This window comes from Globicephala melas, chromosome 20 (assembly GCF_963455315.2).
Source record: "Globicephala melas chromosome 20, mGloMel1.2, whole genome shotgun sequence".
Lineage (NCBI taxonomy): Eukaryota > Metazoa > Chordata > Mammalia > Artiodactyla > Delphinidae > Globicephala > Globicephala melas.
In genome coordinates, this window is record NC_083333.1 from 18,073,180 (window position 1) to 18,090,103 (window position 16,924).

The following is a 16,924-nucleotide window of genomic DNA, read 5'->3' on the forward strand; positions in this document are numbered from 1 at the left end:
AAAAAAAGAAAAGGAGGAGAAACACGCTGAAGCCCAAGTATCTCTCACGAGCTCTCAGACCTCACTTCCTCCTGACTCCTGTGTCAGCCTGGACCAGCAGGCCCCGGTGCTTGGTGAACGGCCTCCCTCACAGTGCAGAGGTGCACCAACCCCGAGAACACAGGCTTAGGGGGAGCGCAGGCAATGCGAAAAGAGGTGGGGACCAACCCTGCAGCAGGCGTAGGTGACGGCCCCAAGTGGCCGGGAAGGAAGGAGGCGGGGGACAGCTGGGGCTGGTACTGCTGTCGACGCCAGAGTAGTGTCCCGAGGTGCGGGGGGTCAGCGTGCACCAGGGCTGCTGAGAGGTCAGGAAGGTGGGACTGAAAAGTGCCCCACCGATTGCACAATTAGAAAGTTACTGTGACCCTGACAAAGAGGGCTATCAATGGCAGGAGGAGGGAGGGAGGGCAGGGATCCAGATGTGACTGCGCTGGGGAATGAGTGAGAGGCGGGGATGGGATGGGGGACAGGTAGTACCTGATTATACGCAAGAGAGAGAAGCGGGCGGCGTGGGATGGGAGACAGTTAAGTGGAGGGGTTTTTTGGTTTGTTTATTTGAATGATGCAAGAATCTCGAACAAACAGACATGGAAAGTAGCCAAAACAATGAAATAAGAACGAACAGAAGCAAATGAAAATTTCCACTGAAGCTCCTTATGGGTGTAACAAACTGTGGCAAAGGTCAGGATTACTGACGACGTATCAGTGGCGAGGCTGTAAATAGCAGGTGTCCAGGTGTCTCCTGGCTGACCTGACAGCTGGTCCTAGGAAGTGGGCCGTAGGTGACTCACCTCTCTAAATTCTGGGAGCTTAGTTCACAGGTAAGGCAACGCAGTGAGCAGCCAATTTCTGGCTAAGGATAAAAGCCAGGAGACAAGCAGGCGCAGGTAGGGAAGTGGTGAAATCGACCTCAAATGAGATGGAAGGGAACGGCCTTTGGGCTTGGGGTGGCCAAGACGAGGCGCCAGCCAAAACCTGAATTTCAGACAAACAGTGAATAATTTTAAAATATAATTATGTCCTATGTGATATTTTGGACATACGGAGATTAAAAAAAATGATTGTTTACCTGAAACTCAAATTTAACTGGGCCACTTGTCCTTTATCTGGCAACTCTGTTTAGGGTACATACCTTTCTGCAGTATAACATTATGTTCTTTGAATCACAAAATGTTAGTTGTGAAATAAAGACCTCAGAGATGATCTCACTCACATACTTATCTTATTTAAGAAAAGAACGAGGATTGGGACACAGATCTGCCTGCCTGCTATCACCTTGCCAGACAGAAGCAGGGGAGCTGGGGCCAGATCATACGGTCCCCAGGGCTGTCAGAGAAGAGAAATGCCCAGGAGACATCATGAAATTCTCTAAGAGGCCTTATTATAAAATTAATTTTATTATTAAAAAAGGAACACGCCACCTATTCTGTGACATCTCTCGGAGCCCTTGAGGAAGAAGGTGCATTGTTAAATGGAGCGATCACATATAACATATCCTAGTCACAGAAAGGCTGAGAGATAATAGTTTATACTGGATACACTGGACATGAGCCCAAGGTTATGTCTGCTTCAGTCTCCATGGGCAACGGCTCACATGTTTGTAGGTAGGTGACCGATAACCATCTAGTGAAAAAAAATGCCACGTCAGTTCCTCTCAGGTTGGATCTAGTAATTTGAAACTACTTGTGGGATCACAGAGGATCAGTCCAGGAAACCAGCCTCATAATAAGAACCTGGGCAGGATAACAAAGACCAGGGCAGGGATCCGATTTATGGAAGTGGGAAGATGAAGAGTGTCGGTGAGGCTGGCATCTGATGAACCTCTTAAGAGTGTAGCTTGGTACTGAGCAAACCCCCACCAGGACCTGGACTCAGCTCTGTAAAGACTGACGAATGAAACACAAGATGGGGAAGACAGTCTTGGTCAAATACTTGAGAGACGCCGTGACTCATTCTTTAAAACGAATCTGTGGCTTCCTGTGTCTGACCAGAAGCTCAGGGCTAGACAGCAGCCTAAGCGCCTTGGCCGTGCTCCACAGCCTTTCACCTGGTTGTGACTCCCCAGATCCCGTCTCCTGCTCTGCCCCTGCAGCCCCTCCGGACACCCTGGGACTTGGATTCCTGCATGTTTCTGGCTCTGTGAGTGTGTCTGGCCCTGGAGTCTGACAGTCCCTGCCCTGACTTCTGCTCCTAAAGGATGCCGTTCCAGCCCACCTGGAGGCTGAGGGGTTACAAGTGCCCACATGGTCATCTGATGATCCCGTGCTGTAGCTGCTCTACACGCTTCTTCGGGGTGGCTTAATAAGAGTAACGAGAGACATTCTGATTCTTCTTCAGCTCAGCTAGGACCAATGGAAGAGGCGTCTCTATGCCTTACCTTTTCCTCCGGAAAACAGTGATTTCCAAAGCTAAGGAAGACACTGGATTGGAGGGTGACAAGGAGAAAGGGATGGCAGAGAAAGAGCAAATCTGCAGGACAGTTTGGTGAGAAGTAAAGGAACTTCATTCTCATCTGTTGGGCAGAAGGAAGCTGAGATGGGGGAGGGCCTCTCCTCAAGGAGCTGCATCCGAGGACCAATGTTAGTTGCTTCCGCGGTCTCGTAAGGAGTGACTGGGCTAAGGCTGTGTTATCGGTATGCGGGGTCAGGGGACAGCATACTTTGGGCTACACACAGAGGTTTCCCCAGGAATGCCAGTGACTAGAGATTCTGGTATTTTCTTCCTCACTCTTGCAGTCCTTTCTGCTCTTGAATCCCTATCAGGAGCCTGCTCCCACGCCCGAACTCCACGCAAAGAGACCAAATAATGCCCCCTCCCAGGCGACCTGATCCAGGCTTCTCCACTCCACTTCTCTCTCATGGGAATTCGGACCTGCAACTCAGACACAGCAACCCAGAGGTTCCCAAACATTACTGTGCCTTAGGACCATCTGGGGGGTCTGTAAAAAATGCAGAATCCGGACCCCTCACCCCACTAGAGTCAAGAGGATTACAGTAGAGCCTAGGTACCTGCATTTTCACAGGCACCACAGGTAGTTCTGCTGCACCAGGCCTACAGATCAATCCCCGTATTTTATGAAATACCATTCCAGTTAGTCTGTTTGGATGGAGGGGGGCCATGGAAAGCCAGGGCCATGGAGACCATAAGCACAGGCCAAAGCAGAGGGGAGGCCATGTGGCCCTGGTGTGCTTTGGGCAAGTTACTTAACCTCTTTGTTTCTTCAGTTCGAAAATGGAGTAATAACAGTATCCACCTCATAGGACCGAGAAGTAAACAAGTTAATATATTTAAAGCATGCAGAATAGCGCTGGATACAGAGTGAGGATGTGTCAGCTATTATTATTATAAGGCTGCTGATCCTGTTTCACTGGAAAAGGAAGAAATGGGGAAAAGGAAGTGGCAGCAGAAAGGGATGGCTTGGGGGAGAGAGGGCTTCGCTGGACGCTGGCGTCTTGCACTCTGCCTGCATGACACACCACTCCCCTGGTGTTCACACCACGCGGCTTGGGGCCTCTGACACTTTTTGGGTTTTCCACCTGTAATGCTCCCCTGCTGCTTCTTCACCAGCCTGCCTTTTAGGCATTCGTGACTCGGCTCAGGTCACTAGAACAGTCACATCTTTAGGAAGACCTGCCCCAAATCTCAGGTCAGGTGAAGCAGCGCTCCTTGGAGACCTTCCTCTGCCCTTGCGCTCTATCTCTGCTCTTACCATGGCATGATGAAAATGTATGTGCTCATCTTCTCCCTAGCCTGGGGGCTCCTGGAGGGGTGAGTCTGTTTCACTTACCAGTCTGGTCCCGGCTGTCAGCCCAGGCCAGGTGTGGAGCCAGGCAGAGGGGAACCTGGGATACCTGCTCTACTGTGGCTGGTCCTGCACAAGCCTCCACTACCCCCAGATGCACTCAGTGGGCTGGTGAGGATCTTGAGTCTGAACTTGGTGGTCGGAGAAAGACTAATAGCCAAGTCAGAAACCACAAGTTCATTCCTAAGACCTCAAAGCCAAAGACTTGTCCTATGACTACATCCAAAAATAATTCAAAGAGTTAGGAGATTCATGAACTTGGTTTCTACCGCCTCCTTGAAAAAAAAAAAAAGGAAGGGATTAATATTTATTGAGCAGTTATACTTGCCAGGCTTTGGGTTCCGGATTTAGTTCAAATAAGGGGCCTGTGAGGCAAGCAGCACCCCTACTGTGTAGCTACGAAGCCATGATTTAAAAAAAAAAAAAATTTTATTTATTTATTTAGCTGCACTGGGTCTTAGTTGTGGCATGTGAACTCTTAGTTGCAGCATGCATGTGGGATCTAGTTCCCCAACCAGGGATAGAACCCAGGCCCCCTGCATTGGGAACGCAGAGTCTTAACCACTGGACCGCCAGGGAAATCCCCAAAGCCATGATTTCTAACACGCGGCTGTCGGCTGCCCGGCACTACCTGGCACAAAAGACGAAGTAATGGAAGACCCTCAGGTCTCATCCTGGAGGTGGACAGGAAGCCCACCCTGCAGACACTGGTGTATAATTAAATAGTGTTTTACTCTATGTAGCACGCCAGAGTGAGCGGCCATGGGGATTTATTTCACGAGGTTAACGAGGTTTCTAGGAAGGCCACGGGACAGTTTTATTAGTCAAATAAATTATGATACAGGTATCCCATGGAGTAGTATGGAGTACTGAAAAATGAACTATATTTGTGCTTGTATGTAAATATATATTTGTGAAGTATTGAAGGTATGGAAGTTTACACATCAAGAGGTTAACAGTGGTTTCTTCTGAGGAGAGAAGTGTATGGAAGGAGACATTCATTTCTTTCACTTGATATATTTTTGTACTGTTTGTTTTTACAATTAACATTATAAATGTCCTATTATTAAATGTTACTATGATTTTCATAACAGCTTGGTTGAGATTATAATTCACATGCTATGCAATTCACTCACTTAAAGTGCACAATTCAATGTGTTTTCGTTTTTAGTATGTTAACAGAGTCGTGCAACCGTCGCGGCAGTCAATTTTAGGAGATTTTCATCACCTCAAAAAAATAAACCCCATTATGAGTCCCTCCCCACTCCCCTCTCCGCCCCACTCCTGGCAGCCACTGATCTACTTTCTGTCTCCATGGATTTGCCAGTTCTGGGTGTTTCGGATAAACGGACTCATACACTATGTGGCTGTTACCTGACTTCTTCTTTTTTTTTTTTTTTTGCGGTGCGCGGGCCGCTCACTGTCGGGGCCTCTCCTGTTGCAGAGCACGCTCCGGACGCGCAGGCTCAGCGACCATGGCTCACGGGCCCAGCCGCTCCGCGGCACGTGGGATCTTCCCGGACAGGGGCACGAACCCGTGTCCCCTGCGTCGGCAGGCGGACTCTCAACCACTGCGCCACCAGGGAAGCCCCTATCTGGCTTCTTTTTAGGTGCATCCACACTGTAGCATGTATCAGTACTTCACTCCTTTTTGTGGTTGAATAATATTCCACAGTGTGGATAGACCACATTTTGTTTGCCCATTCATCAGCTGATGGGAATTTGAGTTGTTTCTAACTTTTGACTACTGTGTACAGTGCTGCTATGAACATCCATGTACACGTTTTTGTTTGAATGTCTGTTTTCAATTCTTTTAGGTCTTTACTTTGGAATAGAATTGCTGGGTAATGGTAATTCTGTATTTAAGTTTTTGAGGAACTGCCAAACTCTTTTACATGATGACTGAACTCTTTTACAAACCCACCAGTGCATGAGGGTTCCAATTTCTCTGAATCCCGGCCTACACTTGGTATTTCTCTTCTAATTTTATTCTTAAAAAATGGTTGGGCTTCCCTGGTGGCGCAGTGGTTAAGAATCGGCCTGCCGGGCTTCCCTGGTGGCGCAGTGGTTGAGAGTCCGCCTGCCGATGCAGGGGACGCGGGTTCGTGCCCCGGTCCGGGAAGATCCCACGTGCCGCGGAGCGGCTGGGCCCGTGAGCCATGGCGGCGGAGCCTGCGCGTCCGGAGCCTGTGCTCCGCAACGGGAGAGGCCACAACAGTGAGAGGCCCGCGTACCACACACACAAAAATAAATAAATAAAATAAAATAAAATAAAAAATGGTCAACCTAGTCGGTGTGAAGTAGTGTCTCACAGTGGTTTTGATTTCTATCCTATAATGACTAATGACGTTGAGCATCTTTTCCTATGCTTATTGGCCATTTGTATATCTTTGGAGAAATAGCTATTCAAGTCCTTCATATCTTATTTTATCTGTTATGTATACTATACTCTATATAGTATATAAGGTATATTACATTTATATCTATCTACCTATCGATATCTGGATATTAATTCCTTATCAGATGTATGATCTGCAAATATTTTCTCTCATTCTGTGAGTTGTCTTTTCACTCTCTTGATAGTATGCATCAGGCACTAAAGTTTTTAATTTTGATGATGAAGTCTATTTTTTCTTTTGTTGGTTGTATATGCTTTTGGTGTCATATCTAAGAGGGCTTTACCTGACCCAAGCTCATGAAGATTTGCTCCTATATTTTCTTTCAAGAGTTTTATAGTTTTAGCTCTTATATTTAGGTCTTTTTGAGCTAACTTTTGGGTTTAGTGTAGGGAAGGGGTCCAAGTTTGTTCTTTCGTATGTGGATATCCATTTGTGGAAAAGAGTATTGTTGCCCCATTGAACTGTCTTAGCAGCCCTGTTGAAAACCAATTGACTGTATATATGAGGGTAACAGTATTATTAAAGAAAGAAAGAAAAAGAAAACCTAAAAAAGAATAGATCCTATAAATCCTTCCAGTACAGAAACTGGCTAGTTAAGCTGTGGCTCAGCCTTGCAGAACTAGGTCTACCTCACCATGACAGTTTTGCCAAAGTACGACCACATCGTCTTAAATTGCAACACATACAGGCAGCTGCAATTTTTCTTATCCCAAGGGCTCTCTGGAACATCCCACAAATGACTAAGAATTATTTCTTGGAACTTGGTGTTATGGAGAAATAATCTGAAAAACTGACCCAATAACCTTTCTTCTGGATCCTAACACTCTTTGTCTATAAGACTTGCATGGTAGAGAATTAGTTGCCTCTTATCCAAAGTTTTTGGTGCCTAGTACAATTTTTGTAGATGCTCTAGACTGAATATTTGTGTCCCCTCAAAATTCGTACGTTGAAACCTGTTTCCCCAATGTGATGGTATTTGGAGGTGGGGCCTTTGGGAGGTGATGAGGTCATGAGGGCAGAGCCCTCATGCATGGGATTAGTGTCCTTATAATAGAGACCCTGGAGAGCTCCCTTGCCTCTTTTGCCAGGAGAGGATACAGCAAGAAGAGAGCCATCTGTGAACCAGTAAACAGGCCCTCACCAGACACCAAATCTGCTGACACTCTGATCTTGGACTTCTCAGCCTCCAGAACGGTGAGACATAACTTTCTGCTGTTTGTGAGCCACCCAGTCTACGGTATTTGGTTATTAAAAGGGCTGCTGTTTAGTTTTTTACATCCCTATTCAGCTCTCTGATGCAAGGACCCCAGCATGTCACTGTGAACACAGTCTACCGTGGATGTCATGAAATGTACCGGTGCTTAGTAAAATGGAAAGCACTTAAAAGTGTGTCAGCTGTATTGCCAAGCTGAGCACATAAACCTCCATTTGTAGAAGAACAGCCATATCTAAACACGTCCTGCTCTGCTCTGGATAAGATCTAGGCGCTTGAGGTAAAGTCGCCATCTCATCCAGTCATTGTACGTATAAGAAAAGAGAAGCCCAAAGAGGGGACATTATTTGCCAAAGGGAACACAGTCGGTTTGTGGCAGAGCTACAGCCTGAAGCCCCATTTCATGACCCCTGGACCAGAGCTCTTTCCGTCATACTGTACTTCCCTCATTTTCTTTTCTCTGGTCTTGATTTCCTCTTACTCATTCTCCCTTCAACTGCTAGCAGGACTCCTAGGTGGAAATATGGACTTCCACTTACAGTGCCAGTAACACTTCCACTTCACTCTCTTCCCTCAGACGCCATCGAACACAACAAAAGGAATAACAGTTATAGAGCATCGACTTTGATGAAGCAAAAAAACCCCCACCATATCAGAAAATCAGAAAACATAAACATACCCGCCCAATACTGTAAGATCTGCCCCAGAAAGAGGGGCATACAGCTGGCCAGCAAATGCTCTACCTTGCATCTGCTTTTAGCAGGATTTGAAAGTCCCTCAAAGTCAAGCCTCACCATCCTCAGAGGCACCAGTACTCTTTGATTAGCACTGTGAGAACCAGAGATAATAACGGTCAAGGAGAAGCACACTTTGAAGGAGAATCATGTTGATAAGCTATTTCTGGTGATGTGACATCATGTCTCCTTGCCCCAGGAGAGTACCAAAAGGCGAATAAGAAAAAACACAAGGGCTTCCCTGGTGGCGCAGTGGTTAAGAATCCGCCTGCCAATGCAGGGGACACGGGTTTGAGCCCTGGTCCGGGAAGATCCCACATGCCGTGGAGCAGCTAAGCCCATGCACCACAACTACTGAGCCCACGTGCCACAACTACTGAAGCCCGCATGCCTAGAGCCCGTGCTCCGCAACAAGAGGAGCCACCGCAATGCGAAGCCCTCGCACCGCAACAAAGAGTAGCCCCCGCTCGCCGCAACTAGAGAAAGCCCGCGAGCAGCAACGAAGACCCAACGCGGCCAAAAATAAATAAATAAAATGAATTTAAAAAAAGAAAACGCACGAAAAATCTAGGTGCCTCCATGATAAAGGAAAGAGAATATCTGAAGAGCTGCAGCTGAAGACAATTAACATTCAGTAGACGTTTCGGATGGCCTAACCACTGGACCGCCAGGGAATTCCCAGAAATAATATATTTTAAAATAAATCTAATGAAACTTTTGGCTTACAAGTAATGTATGCTCACTATCAAAACTATGGAAAATACAGAAAAGTGTAAAGAAAGTATACACTGCTTTTTAAACTCAACATTATATTATGAACATCTTCCTGGGTTATTAACTATGCAGAGAAAACTCTGAATTGTGGTTTCATGTTCTGGACCGTGGCTATATAATTCATTGCCTACTGCTAAATTAGGTTGCTACCAACTTTTTGCTATTGTGAAGAGTGCTGTAATGAGTATCACAGTACACAGTCACCCTGAATCCTATTTTTGTGGTATATTTGCAGCCTCTTTCCAGGAGTAGAATCAGCCACAAATACATGCTTTGTTAAGCCCACCCTCCCTGGTCCCACTCTACTTCTGTACTGACTTATGTGACTTATGTGACTTAAAGACCCAGCCTCCCTTCAGCTCCCAGAATAACCCGCCTTTGAAGTAGCAGGGAAGCGGCTTTCCAAGTTCACACAGTAGCTCCGTATCAGCTCGGTCCACTTCGGTCTCCTCCCCTGGTTCCTTTTCTAGGAAACATTCCTGTCCTGCGCGCCCTTTGGGAGGACGGGAGCCCTGCTCTGCTCTTGCCAACTGGAACTGGAGCTGTGCCCTTGCCCTGTGCCCAGGCACTTCCGTGTGTATTTGGAGAAAGGCTGCGAGGAGCTTTGTTTTCATCCCTTATAGTGAGAGGACGCTTGGTCAGATCCACTTTGGCAGTTGGCATACGGTCTTTCCCGGTTTTTTTGGGGGGAAGGCCCTTACTGGGTCTTGAGAGAGAGAGAGGGGGTTTAATTACCAACATGACCCCAACAGTCCCAGACTCTCTGCTTTGTGGCTTCTCTTTCACTGTATGATTTGTGTAGATTTATTGGAAAACACAAAGAGTTCCAGGAACTGCTAGCAAGCCAGGCTCATTTACGGTTTATACTAGGTACTGGATTCTGTTTCCTTGTTCAGCTCAAATTAGTCTGTCAAAGTCTTGGGCTTGTTAATGCCGCAATGGTGTTAAGACAAGCACTGGGAATGAGATTTTCATGACGCTGAACCTTTAGGACAGTGGAGCCAAGCTTATAGAATGGCAAAAATCAAGAGATGTAGACAAATTCTTCCAAACCAAAGTACTCACTTAGGACTTTCCGGAAGGTTAAAAATAACTACGCAAGTCAGGGATCAAGACTGTTTCACTTAATTAAAAAGTGGGAACAGTCTCACTGAAGTCTCAGAAATTGGTTTGCTAATCACCATTTCTGGGTAAATGAAGAAAAAGTGAGGAAGGGTGTTGAGACGCTTCGGTATCATCTAAGTTCTCGAGACCACACGTTTACGTGCTGCCACAGGAAGAAAGCTTCTGGTATAAGCGGAGTCATTCATTTATTCAACAAACATGAACTGAGCAACTACTATGTGTCAAGGGTTAAGACAGAGGTTGCGGATACAGGAATAAAAGATATAGAGGGGCTTATGGCGCAGATTAAAAAATTAGTGTATGTGCTAGGATAGAACGGGACAATGAGAATATAACCAAAGTGCCTAAGAAAATCTGGGATGGTGCTGCAGAGTCTAAGGTAATCTTGAGCTGGGGTTTGAGGGATGAAGAGGTGTTTGCTAGAGGGCCAGGGTGTGGGGTGCTGGGAAGAGAGGAAGCGTGTGGAAGAGGGCCAGGCACATGCATGGGTGTGGACGCAGAGGAAAGCGTGGTGTGTTTGCGGCCCAGCTTACATACGAGGACACAGGTTGGGGCGCTGGGAGTCCTCCCTGTTTTAGTTGTGGGAATAGCTGTGACGTGGCATCGCAGGTGCAGGACGATGGGAGCATGGATCAGACCACGATCAGTTCTGAGACCCCATAAGTTTTGCCCAACAGTTGGTCATTGGGCCCGGAAGCATTTTAATGGGCCTGGGTTATAACCGGAGGGTCTGCGGGGGTCAGGCCCCCCGCATTTCCAGCCAGAGCCCTTTGGAGCAGCTTATCTGACCCTGTGCCCGCTCATCCTCCAGAATGAGGCCCATGAGACAAGCACAGTGTTTATAAAAAGGCTTCAAAGCATTATTATCTTTTCAAGGAATTCTATTCTATGTTTTGAACTTAGCAAACCAAATATTATCAAAACGTAGGCAGAATTATTTCTAATTTAGCCTTCACTTGTAGGGATAGAAGCTGAGTACAGAGGGAAGAATGTTTTATTACTTAGGTGGAGTAGTCTTTAAAAAATATAATACATCAATATAACCGTTTCATTGTGCTTCACTTTATTGCGCTTCAGAGATGCTGCATTTTTTTTATAAATGGAAGGTTTGTGGCAACTGTGTGAGAGCAAGTCTATTGGTGCCACTTTTCCAACAGCATTTGCGCTCTTCATGTCTCTGTGTCACATTTCAGTAATTCTTGTAACATTTCAAGCTTTTTCATTATTATCATCATATTTGTTATGGTGATCTATGATCAATGATCTTTGATGTTATTATTACAACTCGCTGAAGGCTCAGATCGTATCTATTTTTTAATTAAGCTATGTATGTTGTCTTTTTAGACATAATGCTACTGCATACTTAATACGCTATAATGTCGACGTAACTTTTATATGCACTGGGAAACCAAAACGTTCCTGTGACTTGCTTTATTGTGATATTCGCTTTATTGAAGTGGGCTGGACCCCAACCTGTGATATGTCTGAGGTCTGCTTGTACTTTTTTTTTTTTTACATCTTTATTGGAGTATAATTGCTTTACAGTGTTGTGTTAGTTTCTGCTGTACAACCAAGTGAATCAGCCATATGTATACATATATCCATCCCCATATCCCCTCCCTCTTGAGCCTCCCTCCCAGCCTCTCTATCCCAGTCCTCTATGTCATCACAAAGCACCGAGCTGATCTCCCTGTGCTATGCGGCTGCTTCCCACTAGCTACCTATTTTACATTTGGTAGTGTATATATGCCCATGCCACTCTCTCACTTCGTGCCAGCCTACCCTTCCCCACCGTGTCCTCAAGTCCGTTCTCTACATCTGCATCTTTATTCCTGCCCTGCCACTAGGTTCATCAGTACCATTTTTTTTTTAGATTCCATATATGTGCGTCTCTGCTTGTACTTTAAAAAGTAATATAGGCGGGCTTCCCTGGTGGCACGGTGGTTGAGAGTCCGCCTGCCGATGCAGGGGACACGGGTTCATGCCCCGGTCCGGGAAGTTCCCACATGCCGCGGAGCGGCTGAGCCCCTGAGCCATGGCCGCTGAGCCTGCGCGTCTGGAGCCTGTGCTCCGCAATGGGAGAGGCCACAACAGTGAGAGGCCCGCGTACCGCAAAAAAAAAAAAGTAATATAGGCTTCCTGAAAAAGCAAAAGCGAAATAAAACTGTACAGAATTCTGTGGAATTAAGAAGTGCAAGTGTCCTTCCCTGGTCCAGTTAAGTAGCAGCTACTATTAACGAGTCTGGTATATGTTCTTTTAGAAATTATCTATGTGTACAGAAAAGTGTGTTTACTTTTTGTTTTGTTTTGAAATGTAAATGAAATAATTCTATGGACTCTTCCTAATATATTAAGAAGCACAAAAGCAACAAATGAATACTAAATCTGTGGGTTGCATTTCCCAATCACATTCAATTCCCAAGTACCCTGGAGAGGGTCTCTAAGCCCCTTCTAGGCCTGAACCTTGGCACAGTGAACGTTTCTGCAAACTCAGCAGTGGCGACGGTCAGGCCAACACCTACTACCCGGCTCCTGGACCTTGAACTGTTCTCCTTCTTCAGCATCTAGCACAGCGCCTTTCCCAGTCCAGGCACTTAATATGCATCTGTTAATAACATGCAGTTAAATATCATATGGTTCATTAAATCAGCAGAACCCACAGATATTAAGGAACTAGGTACAATCACCTGAAGTATCCATTTGGTTGTCTGATTACTGAGATGCCTTCTCATCTTGAGACCTGAACTTTTTTCCCTCTTTAAGGCGTTGGATAAGGGTTTACTTTAAAAAAAATTGTATTTATTTATTTATTTGGTCACATAGGCTCTTAGTTGCAGCACGTGGGCTCCTTAGTTGTGTCATGCAAACTCTTAATTGTGGCATGCATGTGGGATCTGGTTCCCTGACCAGGGATCAAACCCGGGCCTGCTGCATTGGGGGCGCGGAGTCTTATCCACTGCACCACCAGTGAAGTCCCTGGATAAGGGTTTACCTGACTGAGCTCCTCTGGCTAAACGTCTCCCTGAAACCCAGCCACGAAGTTCAGAACAATGGAAGACAGCAGACAACATCAACCAAATGTTCTCTTAAACACGCATTGGTCTTCCAAATACACTAACAAAGTGGTGACCTACTTTCTCGCAGAAAGTCAGGAATCAGTTCCGTCTTCCTTTCTGCTTTCGAGTCCTAGCACTGACTGCCATTTGTTAAATGTCTTAAGCTTTAGTTTCTTCGTGTGAAACTGAAAAAGGATAATAAAGACCTATCTTTCTACAGTTAGTGGAAGAATTAAATGAGATGACCTTTGTGAAATTGTGAGTCCCTTCATGGAGTTGACAAAGCACGGTGACCACAGAGCCTCAGCTGGAACGCCAGCTCTACCACATATTAGCTGGATGACCCCGGGCCAATGACTCAACCTCTCACTAGGCCTGTTTCTTATCTATAACGTGGAAGAAGTAATTGGATTATTTTGAAGGTTTTAAGATCACGTATTTAGTATGGTCTTTGGCACTGACAATAACAGTTTAATATACATTTACCATTATTATTCCGAGTGTAGGTCCTCCATAAAACTTTTTCTTTTTCTCTTTCTCCCCTTCATTCTTCTCTTTGACCCATCTAAATAACCCAAAGCAAGATTCCAAAGCTCTGCTTTTTCTGGGTTAGGAAATGAGAAGCTGAAAGACTAAAAGTTGCAGGTTGCTAGGGACTGAATTGTGTCCTCCCACAATTCATGTGTTGAAGCCCTAATCCACAATGTGACTGTATTTGGAGACGGGGTCTTTAGGAGGTAATTAAGGTTAAGTGAGGTCATAATGGTGGGACCCTAACCCTATAAGACTGGTGGTCTTATAAGAAGAGGAAGAGAGAAACTTCTCTCCCCCTGCTACATGTGAGCAGTGAGGAGACGGCCATCCGCACACCAAGAAGCAAACTCTCTCCAGAAATCGACCCTGCTGCACCTTGATCTTATACTTCCAGCCACCAGAACTGTGAGAAAAAAATACATTTCTGGGGACTTTCCTGGTGGCTCAGTGGTTAAGACTGCGCTCCCAATGCAGGGGTCCCGGGCTTGATCCCTGGTCAGGGAACTAGATTCTGTGTGCATGCCACAACTAAGAGTTTGCATGCTACAACTAAGGAGCCCACCTGCTGCAACTAAGGAGCCCACGTGCCACAACTAAGACCCAGCGCCACCAAATAAATAAATATTAAAAAGAAAAACTTCTGTTGTTTAAGCCACCCAGTCTCTGGTATTTTGCCATGGCAGCCTGAGCAGACTAAGATACCTGGTTTCCTTGAATCTTCAAACTGGCTTCTTGAAGTATTTATTTTTAAGAAGTTTACTAACCCCCTCCTGTAGCATCTTCAAAGTAGGGGATATTGCTGAAGCTGCATGATCTTCGGGATATGTAAAAATTGTAATAAATTAAGTCAGAGTCTTCGTTTCTTATCAAAAGGATGCATGAGCCAACAGGAAGAGGCCAAAGAGGAGACAACTGGAGTATCAAAGAACACAATGACTTAAACTGAAAATCCGAACACGTGAACACAGAAGTTCCTAATGAAATAAAGCAGTGGCCTCCCCATCCAAGAAACAAACAAACAAACAATGGGTTACCATCGGAGGTATGTAGGGGATCAACTCCTATTCTGAAAACGGCGATTAAAGGGAAAGAATTAAGCATTTAGCCTGTCTTTTGGGATCAAAGTACCTATCAGGATAACTAAATAGCCCCAGTTGATAAAGTTCTGCTTTATAGAAGAATATATAGCTAATACATTTGGAACGCAGGAGACATTTAGAAAGTCACCGTTTTGCAACTTCTAGTTCATTAAGGATTCGTGAAAGCACCGCGTGAAAGGCTGATGTGGGTCTTTACAGTGAACGGGGCGGCCATTGCCACGTGAGCTCACTAAGAGTGAGGCACACAGTATGTGTGACAGACAGTCACATGCGTGACTAAAAGTGAGACAGATAGTACATGTCCTGAAATGACGGAACAGGGAGTACACAGTGCAGCTTCTTGCCCCTGAAAGTTAGCGTTCATTTCCAGTTTGCAAGAAATATGGAGGATAGAGGAACTGCTTAGGTAAAACCACGAGGGAGCAGACAGACAAATCCTTCTGTACGACAACTGACTCAGGTTTTCAACAATCAGTGCAAGGTCGGGGGGGGGAGGGACACGCAGAATATCAACCAGGTATAATGTGTGCACTCTGTCTACATCCTGATTTGAACAAACCAACTGTGAAAAGACATTCATTTTTGAGCTACTTGGAGTAGCTCAAAATGGACTGTGCATTGGAGACATCAAGGAATTGCTGTTACTATTAATTTTGTTAGATGGATAATAATGACATTGTGGCTGCATGAAAAAAAAGTCTATCTTCTTAAGAGATGTATCCCGAAGTACGTAGGGATAGAATAACCTGATGGTTGGGTTTTCTTTTTAAAATACTTCACACACAGGAGGGATAAATTGGGAGACTGGGATTGACACATACACACTACTATATATAAAACAGATAACTAATAAGGACCTACTGTAGAGCACGGGAAGTCTACTCAATACTCTGTAATGGCCTATACGGGAAAAGAATCTAAACAAGAGTGGATACATGTATATGTATAACTGAGTCACTTTGCTGTACACCTGAAACTAACACAACAGAGTAAATCAACTCTACTCCAATAAAATTTTTTAAAAAATATATAACAGCTAAGTTACAACTGCAAAAAACCCACAACTTCACACACAACAGATGTTATGTGGGGTTAGATGAAGTACGTATGGCAAAGGCTTGACAATCACTGGTCTCAGATTATAGGCATGTAGGGTTCGTAATACTGTTCTTTACACTTTTGACTCTTTTTTTTTGGCTGCGGCATATGGGATCTTAGTTCCCTGACCAGGGGTCGAACCTGTGGCCGCTGCAATGGAAGTGCAGAGTCTTAACCACTGGACCTCCAGGGAAGTCCCTGAAATTTTTTATAATAATTTTTTTTAAAGATTCAAGAGAAGCAGCTATCTTAAGACAAAATCTGAACAGAAGTTGAAAAAATTCACTTGCACTACACTGTCACTTAAAAACAAACGTGAAACTATTTTCTGTAGACTTCTCAAGTAAGATGTTCTTATCCACCCACGTTATGTTTGTGTCTGTTCAGTGTACCACTGCATTTTTATTGCCAATGAATTTCCACTTGTTAAAAGATAAGTTTACCTGTTGTCAATAATCATTACGTTGGAGGGTGGAATCCCCAAAACATCACAGCTCTGCAAAAGTTCCTTCTTACGAGTCTCCCCTTGATTGTAGTAATTTCCTGAGGATAACAAATACACAGTTGTCGATTTCTTTATCAGTGGAGATCTATCGTTCACTCATTCTTATCTCATCTTGTTCCCTATAGGATTTAAGCTACCTGAAAATTTTGTGGTGGTGATAAAAAGTTGAAGAAGACGCAACGCTAGGGTTACTATCAGACACTCCTGTGAGAAGCCGTCTTTAGAATCACCTTTGAATTCTTCCCCATCTCTGTGTCTCTCCCTGTGTCTGTCCATCTGCCTGCCTGTCTATGTACCTTTCAGCTCCAAGCTACAGGCTTTGAGCACCTGCTTTGCAGTTAAACAGATTTAGGACTGACCCTTCTGTAACCACTCAGAACAAGTCAGGTATCTGGACACACTATTTGTTTGGGCCCCTTATTATTTAATCTTATTTATTTTTTAAATTATAGTTGATTTACAATGTTGTGTTAATTTCTGCTGTAGAGCAAAGTGACTCAGTTATACACATATATACATTCTTTTTAAAATATTCTTTTCTATTA

The 16,924-nt window shown here is 44.9% G+C and overlaps 1 protein-coding gene and 1 long non-coding RNA gene across 3 annotated transcripts in view; one reads left to right on the top strand and one right to left on the bottom strand.

The window, feature by feature from the left end:
- LOC115855793 (uncharacterized) overlaps nucleotides 1-16,784 on the top strand; it is a 41,366-nt gene extending 24,582 nt beyond the window's left edge. Inside the window, exons 2-4 of the long non-coding RNA XR_009560474.1 lie at nucleotides 7,329-7,434; nucleotides 14,550-14,718; nucleotides 16,505-16,784. This is a non-coding gene — a long non-coding RNA (uncharacterized lncRNA). The remainder of the gene's footprint in view (nucleotides 1-7,328; nucleotides 7,435-14,549; nucleotides 14,719-16,504) is intronic.
- Nucleotides 1-16,924, bottom strand: part of PIGL (phosphatidylinositol glycan anchor biosynthesis class L) — a 63,258-nt gene that overhangs the window by 33,980 nt on the left and 12,354 nt on the right. For both annotated transcript variants that reach the window (XM_070044533.1, XM_030861349.3), the window contains exon 2: nucleotides 16,318-16,417. In XM_070044533.1, coding sequence (XP_069900634.1) covers nucleotides 16,318-16,417 — 100 coding nt within the window. The remainder of the gene's footprint in view (nucleotides 1-16,317; nucleotides 16,418-16,924) is intronic.